At 63.1% G+C, this 18,393-nt stretch overlaps 1 protein-coding gene across 2 annotated transcripts; it reads right to left on the reverse strand.

The window, feature by feature from the left end:
* Positions 1-601: 601 nt before the first annotated feature.
* On the reverse strand, positions 602-16,233 carry FURIN (furin, paired basic amino acid cleaving enzyme). Of its 2 annotated transcripts, XM_068143647.1 has the most exons (16): positions 16,137-16,233; positions 13,373-13,742; positions 9,232-9,330; positions 8,532-8,627; positions 7,902-8,030; positions 7,556-7,632; positions 7,108-7,196; positions 6,732-6,904; positions 5,612-5,824; positions 5,221-5,321; positions 4,983-5,086; positions 4,713-4,830; positions 3,240-3,419; positions 3,011-3,135; positions 2,494-2,610; positions 602-2,410 (listed from the first exon to the last, which is right to left on the reverse strand). In XM_068143647.1, exons 2-16 carry the CDS (start codon positions 13,550-13,552, stop codon positions 1,842-1,844), a joined length of 2,370 nt encoding a protein of 789 aa, XP_067999748.1. In that variant the 5' UTR covers positions 13,553-13,742; positions 16,137-16,233; the 3' UTR covers positions 602-1,841. The 2 variants fall into 2 exon arrangements, with proteins under 2 accessions (XP_067999748.1, XP_067999749.1); XM_068143648.1 differs by lacking the exon at positions 16,137-16,233 and having other exon boundaries at positions 13,373-14,762.
* Positions 16,234-18,393: the final 2,160 nt, after the last annotated feature.

Below are 18,393 nucleotides of genomic sequence, written 5' to 3' on the forward strand. Positions count from 1 at the left end.
TCTCAGTCTGGCCTCAGCAGAGGGCTTTCAGTCCTCCCATCATTTTCATAATATTTTGTGGTCCTTGGGTGCATAAAAAGAGACATCTTGGGATGCTTCTCTATTCTGGCTGGGGGCTACAGGGACACAGCAGACAAGTTCAGCAAGGTGCCCCTGCCCTGGCTGCAGGTAGAATCATAAAATCATAGTATCAGTCAGGGTTGGAAGGGACCACAAGGATCATCTAGTTCCAACCCCCCTGCCATGGGCAGGGACACCTCACACTAGATCAGGCTGGCCAGAGCCTCATCCAGCCTGGACTTAAACACCTCCAGGGATGGGGCCTCAACCACCTCCCTGGACAACCCATTCTAGGGCTTCACCACTCTCACGGTGAAGAACTTCTTCCCTCACATCCAGTCTGAATCTCCCCACCTCCAGCTTCATTCATAGCACCCCAGGCAGAACCCCCACATCACCTCCTGCAGCTGCAGAACCGATCCGGGCATCTCACGGTGTCAGCACAGGGCAGCAGCTCTCAGCCTGGCACTCTCCTGCCCTAGGGCCACGCTGCCCCCCCGTCCCTGGGCAGTGGCACACAGAGCAGAGGCAGTGGGGCTGGTTTGCATAGTTCTGAACATTTAATAACTCAGTCTCTCTAGCGTTATATCCACATCCATTAAATTAAAAACAGGCTCAGGAGGCAGCTCCCGGCTGATTAAATTACAAGAAAAAATTACTGTGCACCAAAAAGTTATTATAGAAAAATAGTCCTGTGGCCCCCAGCCAGCGGCTCCGTCCATGGCAAGCCGGGGCTGGCACTGGCACAGGGCAGGTGGGACCCCACGCCATGGCCCCGGTGTGCAGCGGCGGACGGCGAAGGGGCTCGCGGCACCAGCCCCCAGCCCGCGGGGAAGGGGCAGCGAGGGCAGGGGCTCCAGCGGGGAGCAGAACGGATTGTCACCAAGTGGGGGCAAGGCACGTCAGGGGGCAGGGGCCTCAGGGGCGCCGGGCTCTGCCCAGCACAGGCAGGGTGCAGGCAGAGCTGGGGCGGTGCTGGCACCAATGCTGCTTAACTGCCCCAGCCAGCATCGGGTGCAGCCCTGCCCAGGGGCAAAACACGAGGGGCCCAGAGCAGGGGGTCTGTGCGAGGGGTCCCTGCCCACACCGGGGGCTGAGCCCTGGGCACAGGGAAGGCGCTGCCCAGCCCCATGCTCTCTGGGGCAGGGGGGATCCTGACCACGCCACGGGCAGCCACAACTGCAGGCAGTGGGCAAGCAGGCAGCAGAGGCCCAGGCCTGGCCATTATTGCTGTGGAAGGGCACGGTGGGAGGCGACAGGCCCTCAGGAGACGGCAGGGAGCTGGGACCCAGCAGGTCAAGCCAGGGACGAGGGCAGGTGCCAACAGCAGCAAGAGCAGGGGGACACCATGCCACGGGTTGGGCTCAGAGGTACCCCTGCCCTGGCCAGCACAGCCTGAGCAATGACAGCACAGGGACCCCACAGACTGCCCACCCCGGGGGCTTGTGCGATCCCTGGCAGCACCCACCCACCTGGGGCAGGGAACACAGCTGCCAGTGCAGGGCCAGTGAACATGAGAGATCCCGTTCCCATCAAACACCCCGGCACGGGGTGCAGGGTAGACACAGGGCCAAGAGAAATGGTGCCAGACTGGGACGGTGCTGAGCTGGGGACGGTGCCCGGCAGCCCAGGCCAGGGCTGAGGGACGGTGCCAGTGGGTGAGGAGCCCCAGGGCCGCTGCGGTGCAGGAAGGGAACGGGGGCAGAGTCTGGGGCCCCTCAGCCTCACCTGCCCCAGCCCCACAGTGCTGGGCAGGGAGGAGGGAGGGGCAGGAGGGCTCATCAAAGGGCACTTTGGTCTCTGATGAAGGCAGTCCTCTCGCTGTGGGCCTCATACTCTTCACCGTCCGACTCTGAGGGGCCCTCCTCCTGCCAGATGTCAGAGGGGAGCCCCTTGTAGGAGATAATCCCGCTGTCCAGGGCGTAGACCTTGACGCCCCGCAGGCTGAAGCCAGAGCGTGCCTGCAGCACCAGGAAGATGGTGACAAAGATGACAACAATAAGGACGCAGCTGAGGCTGGCGATGAGGACGGGCAGGTTGGCCGGAGCGGGGGCCTCAGACAGCCCCTCGCCATCTGCCAGGGCGGGGGATGCACGGCTGCTCTGCGTCTGGTGGGAGCAGGAGAGGTCCAGGCTGCTGAAGTGGGAGTGCGCAGGGCAGGTCAGGCACTGGTTGGGGCCGGGCCCGGCACAGGTGGCACAGGATGGGTGGCAGGGCAGGCAGAGGTGGGGCGTGATGGGCTCCACGCTGTTCTCCAGCTCGTAGTGCGTGCTCTGGATGCCAGGTGCAAAGCCGGGCGGGCAGCGCTTCAGGCAGCTCTTCTGGTGCAGGTAGTAGCCCTCCTCACAGACTGTGGGAAAGCAGGGTCAGTGCAGGCCAGGGGGCTGCCCACATCCCCTGTGCCCATTCCCTCCCCACCAGCCCCACACTCACCCACGCAGGTCTGGCTGGGGGTCAGGGTCTTGCAGCCACTGCTCTCCAGCTGGTTGGAGAGGCTGGGGGAATCAGTGGCTGTACCATACAGCACAAGGGTGAACTTGGTCAGTGTGCCTGCAACAACACAAGGGTGAGAAACAACCAGGCAGGGTGAGGGCGACCAACACGGGAAGGGGACCACCAAGGCAGGGCAGGCACTTACACTGTTCCCCACCATGGGCTGTCAGGAGACAGCAGGACTGTGCCCACCACCTGACACAGTCCCAGATGGGATCATGCCCCTGTACAGGGCTGATCACAGAGTGGGGAGTGGCCAGGCCAGCTGGCACATGGAGCATCTGCTGCACCAGGGCAGCTGTATCCCCTCCCCATTTACCCAGCTCCAACCTCTCCATAAGGCATCCAAGCATCACTGGCAGCTTTGCTCAAGGGGACACCAGGCACCCACTCTGCTCCCACTCCCACCTTGGGCTTGGAGACAGACACGGCAGGGGCAAGGCCAGCCCAACCCTACCATAGTTGTTGGCATCGCTGGTGTTCTCAATCTCCAGCACCCACTCTCCAGAGGGGTCCTCATCCCACGAGTGTGTTGTCATGAAGGCCCAGTCATTGAAGCCATCAGCCGAGAAGTCGTGAGGCCTGGCGGAGGACAGAGTGAGAGGTGAGTGCCAGCCTCCTGCAGACTCACTTGTGCCAGCCCAGGCCTGAGGCTGCCCCAGGGCACCCCACAGCTGGGCACATACCTGGCAGCCAGAAGGGTGGAGCGGGTGCCCATGGGGCTGACCAGGTGGATGGCCAGGTCCCCACGCCGGTTGTAGGACAGCGTCAGGCGGGCCTGCGCGTGCTCCAGCCGACTGATGTAGTTGGCCTTCCCCAGGCAGGCGTCCACCTTCCGCCGCACCTCCAGGCGCTTCCCGATGTCCCTGCCCAGAACAGGCAAGAGTGAGGCCAGGCCCAGCCCTGGGGCATGCTTCAAGGTGACCCAGACTCTGCACCCCACTGTGGAGATGTGCAGCTGCCCTAGGTGCTGCATTGTGCCCCAGGGTAGCTGGAGCAGGAGCCGATACCACAGTGGCTGGTGACACCTCTCCATGCATTGACTGGGGCAGAGACTGGGGCACTAGTGAGGAGACAAGGAGGCTGAGGGGAGACCTTCTGGTCCCCTACAAGTCCCTGAAAGGAGCTTGGAGCCAGACAGGGATTGGTCTTTTCTCCCAAGGAAGAAGTGAGAGGATGAGAGGAGATGGCCTCTAGTTGCCCCAGGGCAGGTTTAGGTTGGACATGAAGAACAATTTCTTGTCCTTGAGGTTTGTCAAGGCCTGACCCAGGCTGCCCAGGGCAGTGGTGGAGTCCTCACCCCTGGAGGGGTTTCAAAGCCAGGGAGATGTGGTTCTGAGGGACATGGTTTGGTGTTGACCTGGCAGTCCTGGGTTAACAGCTGGACTCCATGAGCTTGGAGACCTCTTTCAACTCAAGCAATTCTGTGATTCTGGTCTCTCCTGGGACAGACACCTGCCCTGGGTGTGGTGGGGTTTGCTCTGCCAAGTACACACATCCCAGTGCCACCTCCCCAGCCCTGAATGGACTCTTTCTTTGCCCGCAGCCAGACCAACTACACCCTGCACGGTAGAGCCAGGGGAGGGATGGGCATCACCATCTCTATCCCACTCCTTGTCCATGGCCACCCTGGTGCCAGTGCAGGATGCTGGTCACAAGGAGCACTTACTCTGGGCATTTTGGGGTCCCAGGGAACCAGAGCAGGGCAGCAAGCACAGCCGTGCTCACTCCATGCCCAGGGACACACATCCACCCCCTCCCGGACAGCCTAGGGGCGCGTCCTGGCTGCACATGAGGCTCGTCACATGCTGCAGTGCGGCGGCAGCAGCCAAGCAGTGTCAAAGGAGTCTCTGTCTGCCCCTGAAAGCCCCTCTGTGTGGGGATGGCTGGTGCTGGCTACTCCCAAACCATAGCGCCTGGCCTGCCTGCACCCCACGGTGCCCAGCTGGGCCCCAGCAGAAGCAGGCAGGCCCAGCGGCTGACATCGGCACTGGACGGCAGCTGAAGGCAGCTTTCCTGGCTCTCCTCAAGCTCTCCAGGGTCTTGAGGTAGCTCAGCCCCAGAGATCCTCCCTGCTTCCCACCCTGGACCCAGAGGCACTCTGTCTCCTGCAAGGGACAGATGTTGGGCAATGCCTTCCCGGGCTCACCAGCCCTTACTTTGGCTCCATCAGGACGTCGATGACACACTTCCTCTGAGGTCCCACTGTGGTCCAGTTCTTGGCCAGGTTCACCATGGCCCCAGCATCCAGCAGGCCATAGCCATAGGAATGGCTGACTGTGGACAGAGATGGAGTCAGCACTGCTCCCAGGGGTCCCCACTAGGGGATGTGTGCCTGGCCACACCACACAGTGCACTGAGGTGCTCTGCCCCAGCACCCCCCGACTAGCAGGAATGGGAGCGCCATGTCCATCCTGGCAGCCTGGTACCTTTGCGGCCAACACCGTTGGTGACCCAGTCATTGGCATTGAGGTGAGCTGGCTTCGATGTCTGCACCACCAAGTGCTGCATGTCCCGCCAGGTCAGGTTGTTGCTGTGGAGGGTACAAGGCTCAGACACCAGCACCCAGTTCCTCCCAGCCCCAGCCAGGTCTGTGCCAGGGTACTGGTGCCTCCCAGGACCTGCACAGCCACCACCAGCCCGGCCCAGACCCATGCCTGCCCTTACTTGGCTTCCAGGGCAAGGGCGATGATGCCAGCAGCCAGGGGCGCAGAGGCTGATGTCCCTGTGTGCGATTCAGTGCATTTCTGTCTGAGGTCAGTGGTCACCTGTGAGGGAGCAATGCAGTAGGAAGTGCCCCGGGCACCAGCCACACCCAGCAGCCAGCTCTGGGGCTGTATCCCCGCAGAGCCACTGCTCCCAGCATGGCTCCCAGGCTTCCTCCAGAAACTCTAAGCCCAGAGACAGCCCTAGAAGCAACCCAGGCAGCCACAGCATGGCAGAGTGGGGCCAGCAGAGCTCCAGGATCGTGGCCCACTCAGCTGCCAGAGGGATGCCCATGGTGGCTGCAGCTCACAGCACATTGCACTCCCCTGCGCCCCCGAGCAGCTCAACTCACGATCTGCTTCTCGTTCTGGTTGCCGCTGCTGTAGGTGGTGGCGAGGGTGGAGGAGCAGGCCTCGCTGTACCAGGGCACGTTGCCGTACTGCGTGGTGCTGCTGATGGACAGGGTGTAGATGCTGTTGGTGTAACCGTCGCAGTTGCAGCTGTCGTGCTCGCGGCCCCCGTTCCCGGATGCCCAGACGAAGATGGAGCCCAGCCCCCCTCGGCCCTAGCAACAGAGGTAGGGTGAGGACCAGCACTGGTGTCACCCAGTGTCAGCCATGCTGCTGCAGGGCCAGCAGCCCCCAGGCTGGAGACAGGATGAGAGGATGATGCCAGCTCCAGGGCTCCTGCAGCCTGAGTAGGAAAGACTGAGCAGATGCAGCTTGGATGGCAGGACGTCACTGGTCACAGCCTACTGGCCTGAGCACCAGCTGCCATCCCTCACTGCCACCATGCCTGCAAGGGATATCAGGGCACCTCTGCAGAGGGTGCCCCAACTGGCAAGGCACTGGGCGGCAGGAGGCCCTGCCAAAGGAGCACTTCCAGAAGCGGATGTCTTTCTTCCCTGGGAAATCACCCAGGCTGACTGCCTGTGAGGCATCTGCAGCTGTCCAGAAACACTGCGGGGGCTCAGCACAGCAGTGCCAACCAGCAGCTCGGCACCCAAAAGCCACAGCTCAGCAAGCAGGACATGTGGTACCCACAGTGAGAGGGTTCACCAGGGCACCCTGTGCTGCACACACATCTCTCCATGCAGGGAACCTCAGAATACAGGGCACAGCAATGCCAAGGCACCGATGGCACACAGGGACAGCGGGGGAGGACAGGCAGAGGAAGTGAGGGCAAGCAGCTGGCATGAAACCAGGCAGGAACCAGCGGAGGGCTTTGGAGAGTGGGAAGAGCCCATCCCAGTGTGGGACTGCACCTAAGCTGATGGAACAGGGAGGGACAAGGCTGCTTGGAGAGGTGAGATAAGCCCTGGCATGGGAGGAGCCATGACTCAGAGCTGTGGCACAAGAAGAACAGGAAAAACCAACAGAGCCTGATTCTGGAGATGGGCTGGGAGAGCATGGGAGAGCCAGGGGATGGGGCGGGAGCTCAGCTGGTGCTCCCTGGCATGCGCTCCTGCTCACCTGGCTGACCCCTCGGAAGAAAGCCTCCTCTGCCAGCCGGGCTGGGCCATCCACAGTCTTGCCATCGTCCTCAGGGCCCCAGCTGGCACTGTAGATGTGGATGTGGTTGGGATTGAGGCCCAGGGAATGGGCCTCCACAGCATCAGTCACCTCCCCATCCAGCATGCGCACGCCTAGGGCCAGAGAGCAGAGGTCATGGGCAACCGGATGGGACATGGCAGCTGCACTGCTGAGAGCCCTCTGTCCCCCACTGCCACCTTGTGCCCCAGGCCAAGGCTGGTCAGCAGTGCTGAGCCCCCCAACACAGCCTGCTCCTCCAGCACCCGCAGAGCCCAGCACAGGCTCTGCTCTAGGGGCAGGGCAGGGTGGCACCCACCTCCAATCCTGGCATTGTAAGCAACGCCGACACCGCAGATGCCGTTGTTTGCCACAGCAGCCACTTCCCCGGCGCAGCGAGTGCCATGTCTGCAGCCAAAGAGGACCAAGGATGCTCAACTGGGGCATGAGGAGCACAGGGCTGCAGGGACCAGGGCCCACACTGCCTCCCACCTCTCCCTAACCAGGTGGCCAACAAAGACCCCACAAGGTTCCTCCATCTGTCCTCCTGCTCCAAGCAGGGACTAAACAGGCATGGGGCAGCCCCAAGGGATGCTGCTCTCACCAGTAAGGGAGGCAGCAGGTTTCTCCGTGGGGCAGAAGCATGCCACCACCTTGCAACCTCCCACAGTCCATGAGCACTGGCACTGCTACTGAGTCCCTGCCACAGCTGGGCTTTGTGACACCCTCATCTCCTTTGTCACCCTTGTCACTACCGCCTGCCTCACCTGTTGTCATTCATCTGTGTATAGCGGGGTTGTGGGTCTGGGTCCTGGTCATTGACATCAAAGCTTGCCCCTGGATCCTGGAAGGCAGATGTGACAGTCAGGAACCATCTACACTGGCCACCAAGTCCTGCCAAGTCCCACCAAGCCTCACCACCCGTGTGCCATGGCCCTGAAGTTGGGCTAAGCAGGGTGGGCAGGCTCCAGTCCCACCTCCACTGCTTTCCTCTGTGTCCCATCTCAGCAGGCACAAGCCCTGCGCCACACAGCTGCAGGGCTGTGCTGCACGGTCACAACCGCCGGACGTGCTCCCACGGCACACCACCCCGCAGCACCACCCTGCACTTACATAGTTACCCTCCAGGTCAGGGTGATTCTTCTCAATGCCATCATCTAGGATGGAAACCACGATGCCCTTGCCTGTGTAGCCCTGCTCCCAGGCCTGGCGCACGTTCAGGTCCCTCTGGTTTGTGTTGTACTGTCAAAAGAAGTCGTGGCAATAGGAGCTGTGCCTGGTTGTTGGCACTGCAACAGCACATGCCCAAAGCCTTGCCAGCCTGGCTGTAAGGACAGATCAGAGGCAGTCTTCACCCTGCTTCACTGTGGCACAGGAATACAGAACCCCCAGGGGACCCAGGCACAGCGCTGAGTAGAGCTGGCCAAGGAAAGCCACTCTGAAAGAAGGCTGAGCCCAGACTGTGCTTAGGCCAAATCACTGCAGCTCCTTCACAGAGATCAGCCTTGTGCCCAATCTTGATGACAGAGACTCCTGGCCCAGTCAAAGGGCTGACCACCCAAGCCCAGCCCCCGGTTCTCCCCAGCATGGCTTCTTTCTTGAGGTGTCCTCAGACATACAGCACCGGGTAGCTGCCTCTGGTCTTCCTCCTCCTCCCCCTGAACAGCTTGGCTGCCAGCAGCAGCCACTTCTCAGGTGCCACACCTGCACCCCCAGAGTTCATGCCACCGCCACTGCACTTACCAGGTACCACTGCTGGGGGAACTTGGGGTCTGTGGGCTCTATGAAGACGTCTCTCTTGGTCCTGCGCTTCGCCACCTGCTGCTCCAGCCACCGCACCTGGGCACAGAGAGGGCATGGGGCTCCCCACCACACCCCAGCAGCTCCTCCTGCCCCCACTACCAGCAGCCTGCCCAGAGAGGCTCTCCTTGAGAAGCTTGCAGGCAACCCTGTGCTGGCAGAGCCACGGCAGCACCCAGACTGTTCCTCCTGGCTTCTCGTGCCCAGCTGTGCACCAGGGCAGCTGCGCTCCAGTGGAGCGTGCGGGTCAGGGCATAGAGCTCTGCTGAGCCAGGGCCTGCCAAGAGCCTGCCAGCCACCGCCGCATACCTCCTGTGCTGCCAGCATGTCAGGGCCCTGGGCCAGAGCCAGGGGACAGATCACAGCAGTTCTGTCACACTGCCACACGGATCTGGCACCTTGTGCTGCATACCAGCCCTCCAGGGAGCAGAGGCTGCCTCGTGTCACGGCACCACAGCAGCCCACAGAGTGGCAACGCCATCTCCACCAACCCCCTGCCCTTGCCGGCCACAGGCCTCAATGCCAGGTGACGGCTTGAGGCAGCTCAGCCCCGTGCTGTGCCCAGTGCTGACTCACGTGGCAACGTGAAGTGCCCAGGAGCAAAGCCAGGCCCTGTCTACCCTCTGTACCCCACTGCACCTACCTGTGGCTCCCTGGCCAAGCGGCTGTGCCAGGGCTGGTGTGGCGAGAGGGAGCGCTTCACCACCCCGTGGTGCCGGAAGTGGTAATAGTCACCGAAGATCTGCGTGGGAGGAAGGAGTGGAATGGGCAGGAGAGCTCAGCCTGCCCAAGCTCCTGCACCCTCAAACACAGTCCAGAGCCCTGAGGCTGCCAGGGGCAGGCTGGGCTCCTCAGGCCAGGGCGGCTGGTGGGGCTAGCATCCAGCACGTGGGGCAGCATCTCCTGTCAGAACTGGGGCAGCTGGTGACAAGGTAGCTGGGGAGATCTTGGTGCTCCAATGACACAGTCTCTGCCCAACCCAACCTCCTGCAGGTGCCCACATGGCAGCATGTCCCAAACTATCTGAGAAAGCTGCTGCCCTGTCTGAGAAGTGGCAGAGGGACAGGCCTTGGAGAGGCACAGACCTCAGGAGACAAAACCACTGCCCCTCTCCTGGAATGAGCTAACACCCCTTGCTACTGGGCACACAGAAGTAGGGTCCAGGCCCTGATATCCAGGTGGCCCCAGCCAGGGCAAGAAGGGTCTTAACCAGCCTCTGCCCCCTGCAGGAACCTAGAACCCTGCCAGAGAACCTGCCCAGAACCCATCTCTGCCTGGGGCACAGCCAGCTTCAGCAGAGCGAGGAGCTCATGGGCACCCAAGCCCAGCCAAGGAGCCATGGCCCCAGCTCAGCTCCCAGCACACAAGGCTAGGGCAGGCCAGGGCTCCAGGAGGCCATGCAGTTGGTTATTTTTAAACTCAAAACCCTCTTCAGTGCTGTCGTTTCCTGATCCCCTCCTTCATATCCTGGAGGCTGGCCTGGCCCTGCCACCCAGGGCCTTCCAGCCCAGAAGCCTGCTTGGACTGGGGAGAAGGGGCTGAGCACCCATCCTGCCCTGCTAGAAGGGACAAAACCTGGGCAGTGGCTGCAGGCAGGGCTGTGAGGGCTGTTGGAACACGAGGGGGAGAACACCTTGCCCTCTGCCACCCAAGGCTGCCACAGAACAGTGTGGCTGTGGTTAACGAATCCCCACAAGCTTATCAGAGCTCTGCAGATGTGCCACCACCCTGGCCAGCCACACAGTCAGCCAGAAGGAGCAGGGGGGAAAGGTGCAGCCAGCAGAGCAGCACCCTCAGCCACGGGGCAGCAATCTGGGCTGCAGTTCTCCACGGCCTGCACTTCACCCCAAAGCCCCTCCGTGCTCCGTGGAGCAAGGGAAATGCATCCTGGCACCCAGAGCTGGGCCTGTGCCATCCTTTTCGGGGGGCACTGTGTACTGGCAGGCCGAGCCCATGTCTGCCAAAAGGCAATTGCTCTGCTCCACTGGGCTATCTCCATGGCACGGCCTCCTGTGTACCCACTGCTCCATGGGCAGGAAGGGGAACAGACTCAACCCACGGCAGCCCAGCCCTGGCGGAATAGGATGGCAGGAGCCAAACATTGGGGTCAGGACTGGTATCCATGGTTCCCATCACCAGGGGAGCCTGGTACTCACAGGACACCAGTACACACCAGTTCCCAAGAAATGGGCAGACAAAGCCCCCAGCCACCAGCTCAGGACCCTGCTCTTCTCTGTTGCATCAGGCCATGGTGGTGACAAGCTTATGGGGCAGGGGAAAATACAGCATGCCAACCAACTCCATGCCATGCTAGCTGGGGCTGTCCAGGGAACCACACCAGCTCCCCAAGCCACAATGTTGGGAATGTGGAACGCACTGCCCCATGGCAGTGGGACCTGTACCATGCTCCTGCCCAGGGCCAGCAGAGGAAAGGACAGGATTTGTGGCATGGGCAGGAGCCCTGGCACAACCAGCTGCAGAGCTGCAGCCATCCAGCACTGCTAGTCACTGGGGACAGACCTGGGCATGTTGCTGCGGCACTCCACGTGCCCCCAGTAAAGCCTGGGCTCAGAGCACTTGGGGAGATGCCAAGCCTCTGTGCTGGGCTGGCAGAAGGGAAGGTGAGCTGCAGGCTTGCTGCCCTCACCCAGCACCCCCCACCCCTTGGGGGTGAGGACAGAGCCCCAATTGTTCCAGCAGGCAGATTGTGGCTTTACCTGCTCATCCTCCCGGATTAGGGCTCTCAGACACCCGGTGGCAACCAGGAGCTGGCCAGCCCACACATTCCACCCTAATCCCTGCAGGCCCTGTCCTCAGCAAAGGCAGAGCCACCCCTAGCCCCCTCCACGCCTGGGTGGGCAGTGCTGATCCCACAGACACTGGTGCCGACTCAGACCTTCTGACCCAACCGCCTGCCATGACTTGGGCCAGCCACGGGACTGACACACTCCCACCCATGTCCCCAGGATCAGGGTGATGTGCTGGGAAGCAGCAGAGGCTGGCAGGAAGCACTCCACCTCAGGCTGCTGCTGCTGCAGCCACTCAGCCTGGGGGTCCTGCCAGCACAGCACAAGGCAGGCACCAGCAGCCAAGACCTTTCCTGGGGGTTCCCACGGCCAGCCGGGGCTGTGCTCTTCCTCTACACCAGCCCCAGCAGCATGAAACACCATGCTCCTGCCCCACTGCCACAGCAGTTCCCCTCCTCTGCATGGTCCTTCAGGTGCCCTTCAAGGCCATTGGCACCAGAGGCAGGTCCTGGCACCTCTGCTGGCCCAGAGGCCTGCCTGCCTGCTCCAGCTCGGCAGGGAGTACACCAGGACAGAACAGTCTCTGAGGACAGTGTCCAGACCCCGTGCTGAGGCCAGGATCCTCTCAGAGAAGGACCCTGGGGGCCTCTCACTGGGGCACTGCCAGAAGCACCCAGCCCCTCCCTTCCAGCCTGGCTGCCACATCCTGTTCCAGCCCTGCACCCCCCCCAAGAAGAGCAGCCCAGGAACCTCATGGGTCCTTCTAGCCCTGCTCATCTCACTGGGCCCACAGCCCCTCTGTGGGCTGCCCAGGCCAGCCAAGCCCCATCCTGCAGAACTGACACCAGGATGGCCTCCAGAACAGACCAAACATGCCCATGCCCACAGCCCCTGCTGCAGCCCACAGGGCTCTGCCTGTAGGTGCTGCCTTGCTGGGAGAGAGGTATCAGACTCCGGTCACAGAGCCAATGGCAGGGGAAGAAGGTGGGCACTCCTGGGCAAAACCGGTGCAGAGCCTCCGCAGCTGGCAGGGACAGACCCCAAACAGGTCTGGGGTCCCCCAGAGCGCCAGGGGTCCCTGCACAGCACCCCTGGGCTTGTGGAGCTTGGCCCCAGCAGCTGTACATGGGACCCAGCATCGCAGCACCACAGGAAATGCTGCTGGGAGGGCATCCCTGCTCTTAGGGCTCTCAGCAGAAACCCGGCCCAGCAGGACACCACCTGGACCACTCTGTTGGTCCCCTCTGCATGGCAGCAGCCCTGGCCTGGCACGTTCTTTGCCCTGAGATCAGCTCTAAGACACTTGCATGAAGACAGCACCTGCACGAAGCCACCCCATCCATCGCCCCTGCAGTGCAGACCCCCTCAGTATGGTCTGGCCCCAGCCCCCACCAAGCTTCTGCTTCATCATGAATCCCAGAGGACTCGTGGCTCTGTCTCAGAGCCGTGTGCCCACCTCCCCATGTGGGGATTCAGTTGGGTGGCAGGACAGGGTACGCCCTGGCCTCAGCAGCAGCACCCTCCCTGCCTGCAGCATGCGGCAAGCTTCCAACAGTTGTGCAATTTCCTCTGGGATTTCACCCTTGCTCCCTTCCTGGAAAGCCAGTCCAGCCTGACAGTAGCACCCTGCTCTTGGGGCAACAGAGCCCTGGACATGCCAGCAGCCCAGCCAAGGCTGGCAGAGACACACAGGCTCTGTGGCACCATTGCCAGCCTCACCAAACCAGAGCAGCACCAAGGGACGGTGCTAAGCCAAGCCTGTGTTGGACACCCTTGGCCCATGCCTTGGTCATGGCAGCCATGCTGGTGCCACCTCCACTGACAAACAAGGCCCACTACCCTGTCCATGGCACAAGAGAAAAGCCCCACGAATCAGCCTGCCCCTAGAGCTGAGGCAGCAGGCATCCCGCAGTGACGCCAGCATGGGGAAGCATAGGCCTGCAAGAAGCAGCTTGCCACCAGAGATAGGTCCTGCCCACAGCATCACACAGGCAGCAGGAACCTGCTCCCACAGGGAGAGGAAAGCAGGGGACTTACCGGGCCCAGGTTGAGGAATCCATGCTTCCTGGCCAGCCTGTCAGCCTCCTGGGGCCCGGCAGGGACAAGCACGGCCCAGGTATTGGTGTAAATACGCTGGGCCAGCACCTCCTGGGCCAGGAGAGCGAGGGCAACCACCAGCGTGCAGAGCGGGAGCAGCGAGCAGGGCCTCAGATCCATCAGAGTATCAGCGTTCCTCCAGCTGGGGAGCAGCAGGGTCCCGTCCGGCGGGCGGCGGGTCCAGCGCTGTCAGTGCCCCGACGTACGATGGCCACTCTGCTCCACTGCCCCAGCCAGCATGGGGACGAGCCCACAGCAGCCAGGCCGGAGGGTGGCAGCAGGCACAGCCTGTGCGGAACAGCAGCACAGTCTGTAGAGAGACAGAAGAGTGGTCAGGCCCCAGGGCACCGCTCCTCAGACCAGGGAGGGCAGGCTCCAGCGCTAGGCTCGGGGGCCTTGGCACCCAGCACCCGCTGCTCGCCATGGCTCACGGACAGCCAGACAGGATGGGGGCTGTGGAGCCATGGCAGTGGCTGGTGAACATCCCGGCATGCCTGCCCCACACAGCTGCTGTTTGCCTTCCCTGTTGCCCAATGTGTACTCACAAACAAGGGCAACAAACTGGGAGGGGGGAGGTGAGGCGAGAGGAGCCATGCCGCCTGCTGCCAGTCTGCAGCAGACAGGAGCCCCTTTGTCAGCCGGGACAGGCCAATCTGGGCATGGAGCTGGGAGCAACCAGAATGGAAAGCCTCCAGTCCACAGGGGAGAGCAGAGGAGATGCTGTGTTTGTGACTTCAGTGAAACAAGAGTGGATGGAGGAAAGCCAGGCAGAGCCCCAGGCCCCAGCACCTCCAGAGTCAGGGACTGAGCAGGCAGGGCCTAGCAGCAGTGCAGAGCGTTGAGCTGCCTGTCACCGTCAGCAGCACAGCTTTGCCCTTCCTCCAGAGCACAACATGGTGACACCGGTGTGACTCATCCTCACAACAAAAACCAGCACACTGAGCAGGGAAAAGGGCACACCATCACCCCCACCAGCAAAAGGGGGCACACCATCACCCCCACCACACGACCAGGGATCCGCAGGAATACCTGGGGACAACTCGCACCGCGCGGGAGGTCAAACACAAGAAACTGGGAAAGCAAGCGAGGAGCAGAGCAGGGACACACGACACAGCAGTGCCAGTGCAAGCTCCATGCACAGAGATCCACAGGGACCCTGGAGTATCTGGTCAGGTTTCAGAGCCAGCAGGAAAGGTGAGAGGCAACAGTGGCTGCAGCAGCCCCATCCCCCTCCAGCAAACAGTGGCCACGGTGAGCGGGAGCCTGCAGTGCTGCCAGGGGAGGAGAGCAGCTCCTGGCAGGCACCGGACACCTCACCACAGCCTGCAGCACAGACAGTACCACAATTCAGGAGGGCTGCAGCAATGTCTTGTTGATCTGCAGGCCTGGCCACCCTGCTGAGACACCCCAAGCTGCCAGCACCCACCAGAGGCTGGATGGGAGCCCCAGCTCCCAGGTAGTGCCAGGGCCCAAATCCAGGTTCAGTGGGAAAGGAGCCCCCAGGAATGAAGAGAGCTACCACAGAGCAGAGAGCAGTGAGCACAGCACAAGGGGATAGTGTCTGCCATGGCCATCTCCATGCCAGTGTCTGGCCCCCTTCACAGGTCCCCAGGCTGGACAGTCTTCTTCACTTTGCTGCTCCCAGAGCCAGCGGCCACGCTGTGCCCTGACAATGACCACACCACGTGGGGTCAATGCTGGGCCCCTGCCACAGGTAGCAGCCTCCACAGCCCTGACCCTCCGAGCCAGCCGCCCTAGCCCAGCTGGATGGGCCAGATCCTTCCCCGCTACTCCCTGGCAGCTCAGCCACGCACTCCACTCCTGCCACAAACCTCCAGCCTCATACCCCGGGCCCGGGAGGAAGAAGAGGCACAAGGACAGCCCCGGGCTAGTGCAGGCTGGCCCACATGGTGGGATGAGCAAGGACACAGCTCAGCTCACAGACTGAGCTGCCTGCTCCACGCCTGTGACCCCAGGAGCACCATGCGGCCGAGCGCATCCGGCAGGCACGGGGCAGCAGCCGTCCAGGACCCTTCCTGGTGGATCCCAGCACTTTCCCACAAGCTGAACCCTGCTGCCACATGGCAGCCTTGAGGCTGGGGCAGCGGCGTCATGGCATGGCCAGAGGCACCAGCCATCCCCGTGGCGCAGCCGGAGCCACCAGCCACGACCACAGCGGGGCCAGAGCCACCAGCAGTTCCCATGGCACAACCAGAGCAGCCAGCCGTGCCCACGGTGGGGCCAAAGCCACCAGCTGTTCCCACGGCACAGCCCGAGCCGCCAGCCGCCCCCGTGGCATGGCCAAAGCCACCAGCGCCTCTCACCAACCGACCCCGTCCCAGCAGGGAGGCTCCGGCGTCGGGCCCGTGGGTGGCTGCGGGCGCGGCGGGACGAGGCCTGGCTCCGGCTCCCTCCACGCCCCCGGCTTCCCGCAGCGGCTGCTGGGGCCGGCCCCAGCACCAGCCCCGGAGCGCGGACGGGCCCCAGCCCGCTCCCCCGCCAGGGCGGCCGCAGCCCCGCTTTCCCCGTACGGCCGGGCCGGCAGACTCGGCCGGGCCGCCGAAGTCCCCGCCAGGCGCCCCAGAGGCCGGGGCTGCCCCACCGCCGCCCCCACGGGTCCCGCCCGGCCGGGGCCACTCCAGCTGTCAAACCGCCGGCGGCCCGAGCCCCGTCCCCGGCGCCGCCCCCGTTACCGTGCCCTTACCGCGCGGCCTGCCCTGCCCTGCCCGCTCCCGTCCCGCCGGCGGCCCGGGCCCGTCTGGCGGCGGCGCCGCGTCACGCCGCGGGGCGCCCGGAGCGCCCGCCCCGAGCCGCGCCGGGCCCGGCCCAGGCAGGGGCGGCCGGGGCGGCCGCGGGCTGCTTGTTTACGCCGAGCAGCTGTCAGCGCCGCCCGCCCCGCCCCGCCCCGCGCCGGCCGACCCACCGGCCCCGCTCAGCCGGCTCGGCACGGCCCCGCTCCGCCCGGCACGGCCAGGCACGGCACGGCAGCCGCTCCGCCGGGCGCCGCCGGATGCCGTCACCGCCGTCCGCCCCGCCTGCCCCACCGCCGCCGCCGCCGCCGCGCCGGACCCCGCGCAGCCCCCGGCCCCTGTGCCCTGTGCTGGGCTGAGCTCCCACCGGGGCACCGGGAGAACCGGGGCCGCTCCCCGTCGAAGCGGCCCGGGGACACCCGCCCACCGTCGACGCTGGGCACGGCCCGGGGCTCAGCGCAGCCTCTTCCCTATCCCGGCATGGGGCTGCCCGTGCCTACTCGGGGCTGCCCACGCCCACTGGAGACTGACCCTCGCAGTCTGGGGCTTCTCGTGACCATCAGAAACTGACTGTGCCCAGACGGGGCTGCCCGTGCCCACCTGGAGCTGACTGTCCCCACTGGGGGCTGGCCATGCCCACTGGGGACTGCCTGTGCCCACCCGGCAACTGATTGTGCCACCCCAGATATGCCTCTTGTGAGTGCCCAGACCTGCTGTGGACCATTGGCACCGACCAGGGAGTTGAGGGCACCCACAAAGAAAGGCAGCCAGAAGATGTTGTGGAGTGGGACTGGCCAGGACACGAGCCCACCCAGACCAGCCCATTGCGGCCCCAGAGCCACCAGATCAGAGGATTCCTCTGGAGCAGCATCAGTCTGCCCAGGAAGTTCCATGCTACTGGGTCTGTAGCCTAAGGGAGAAACTGTCTGGAAAGAGTAACACCAGGAAAATCCATCAGCCCAGGTTCGGGCTTCAGGAGATTTCCACAGAGGAGAGCAGGTGAGAAGTAAGCCACAGCTCCTCTCAGCTCCAGTCATCATAAACCAGTTTGCTCCTGTCCCCGATGTGTGCGGGATGCTGTTGGGAGCAACGCCAAAGCCAGGTCGAGAGCAATTCAAAAGCAGCAGAACCCAAACTGACCTGAATCTTTGTCACTTCAGGAAGGTCTGGGCACCCCAAGGCGGGAGCGGGTCCTGCAGCTCCCCACAGAGGAAAGGAAACCGCTCCGATACCGTGATCAAGATCATGAAGCATTAGCGATTGCACAGGAAACAGTCACCGTGGTAACTGGGATGCTGAGAACACCCAGAAAATCTGGCACAGGGCAGGTTCTGCAAAGCTGGGCTAGGTTTGCAGGGCAGACAACAGCCCCATCCTTGCCCAGGGGCACTGACATGGCCAGGCTTGGCCCCAAGGGCTGCCACTGGCCACAGCATCCCTGGTTAATGAACGAAGGCTATGGTCCCACCAGGTGTCCCAGGCACCCACAGGCATGCAGCACTCACCCCCACACCAATGCAGTTTGTTCAGCAGTTGTCCCCAGCAGTTGGCACACCCCAGCTGGCCCCTGGATGTGCCACTGAGCTGGGAGTGCCCCATGGAGTTATATGGGGGATACCTGTGTATGGGGGGCAGGGCCTGAGCTGGACCCCATCCCAGGGGCAGGAGGGCAGCAATGTCCCACCCAACACATCCCTTATCTTCATCACGCCTCACTGGGGCTGTGCCTGGGCAAGTGACAAGCCTGACAAGATGTTGCACCTTGCTCAGGTGACATGTCAGACAAGAGAGAGGAGCTGACAAAGAGGCCTTGTCACCATGGGGCTTATCTGGATGCCGTGGGGCAGGTAGGCAGGAAGCACTTACATAAATTGCTGGCTTTGGAGCCACTTGCCCACCCCATGCCCCTGCCAAAGACAATGCCTGTCACCAGCAAGCACCTGTCTATGCACGAAGCCACTGATGTCAACAGGACCTGTGTGCCCTGAGGGAGGGCCATGGCTGCAGATAGAGCATGGAGCAGGGCTCCAGCCCAGATCCAAATGGCTGCTGTTCCCCCACACCTCAGGCTGCTCAGCATCCTCCTGCCCTTGGGGCAGTGAGGGGAGAAGCAGCTGCCATAGCTGCCAAAACCATCTCTGCCAGCCACATTCAGCTGACCTGGCATCAGCATACCCCAGGGAATGGCAAGGACATAATCACACCAGCAGC

Source organism: Melanerpes formicivorus, unplaced genomic scaffold (assembly GCF_026170545.1).
Source record: "Melanerpes formicivorus ecotype bairdi unplaced genomic scaffold, bMelFor1.0.p_v2 SCAF_10, whole genome shotgun sequence".
Lineage (NCBI taxonomy): Eukaryota > Metazoa > Chordata > Aves > Piciformes > Picidae > Melanerpes > Melanerpes formicivorus.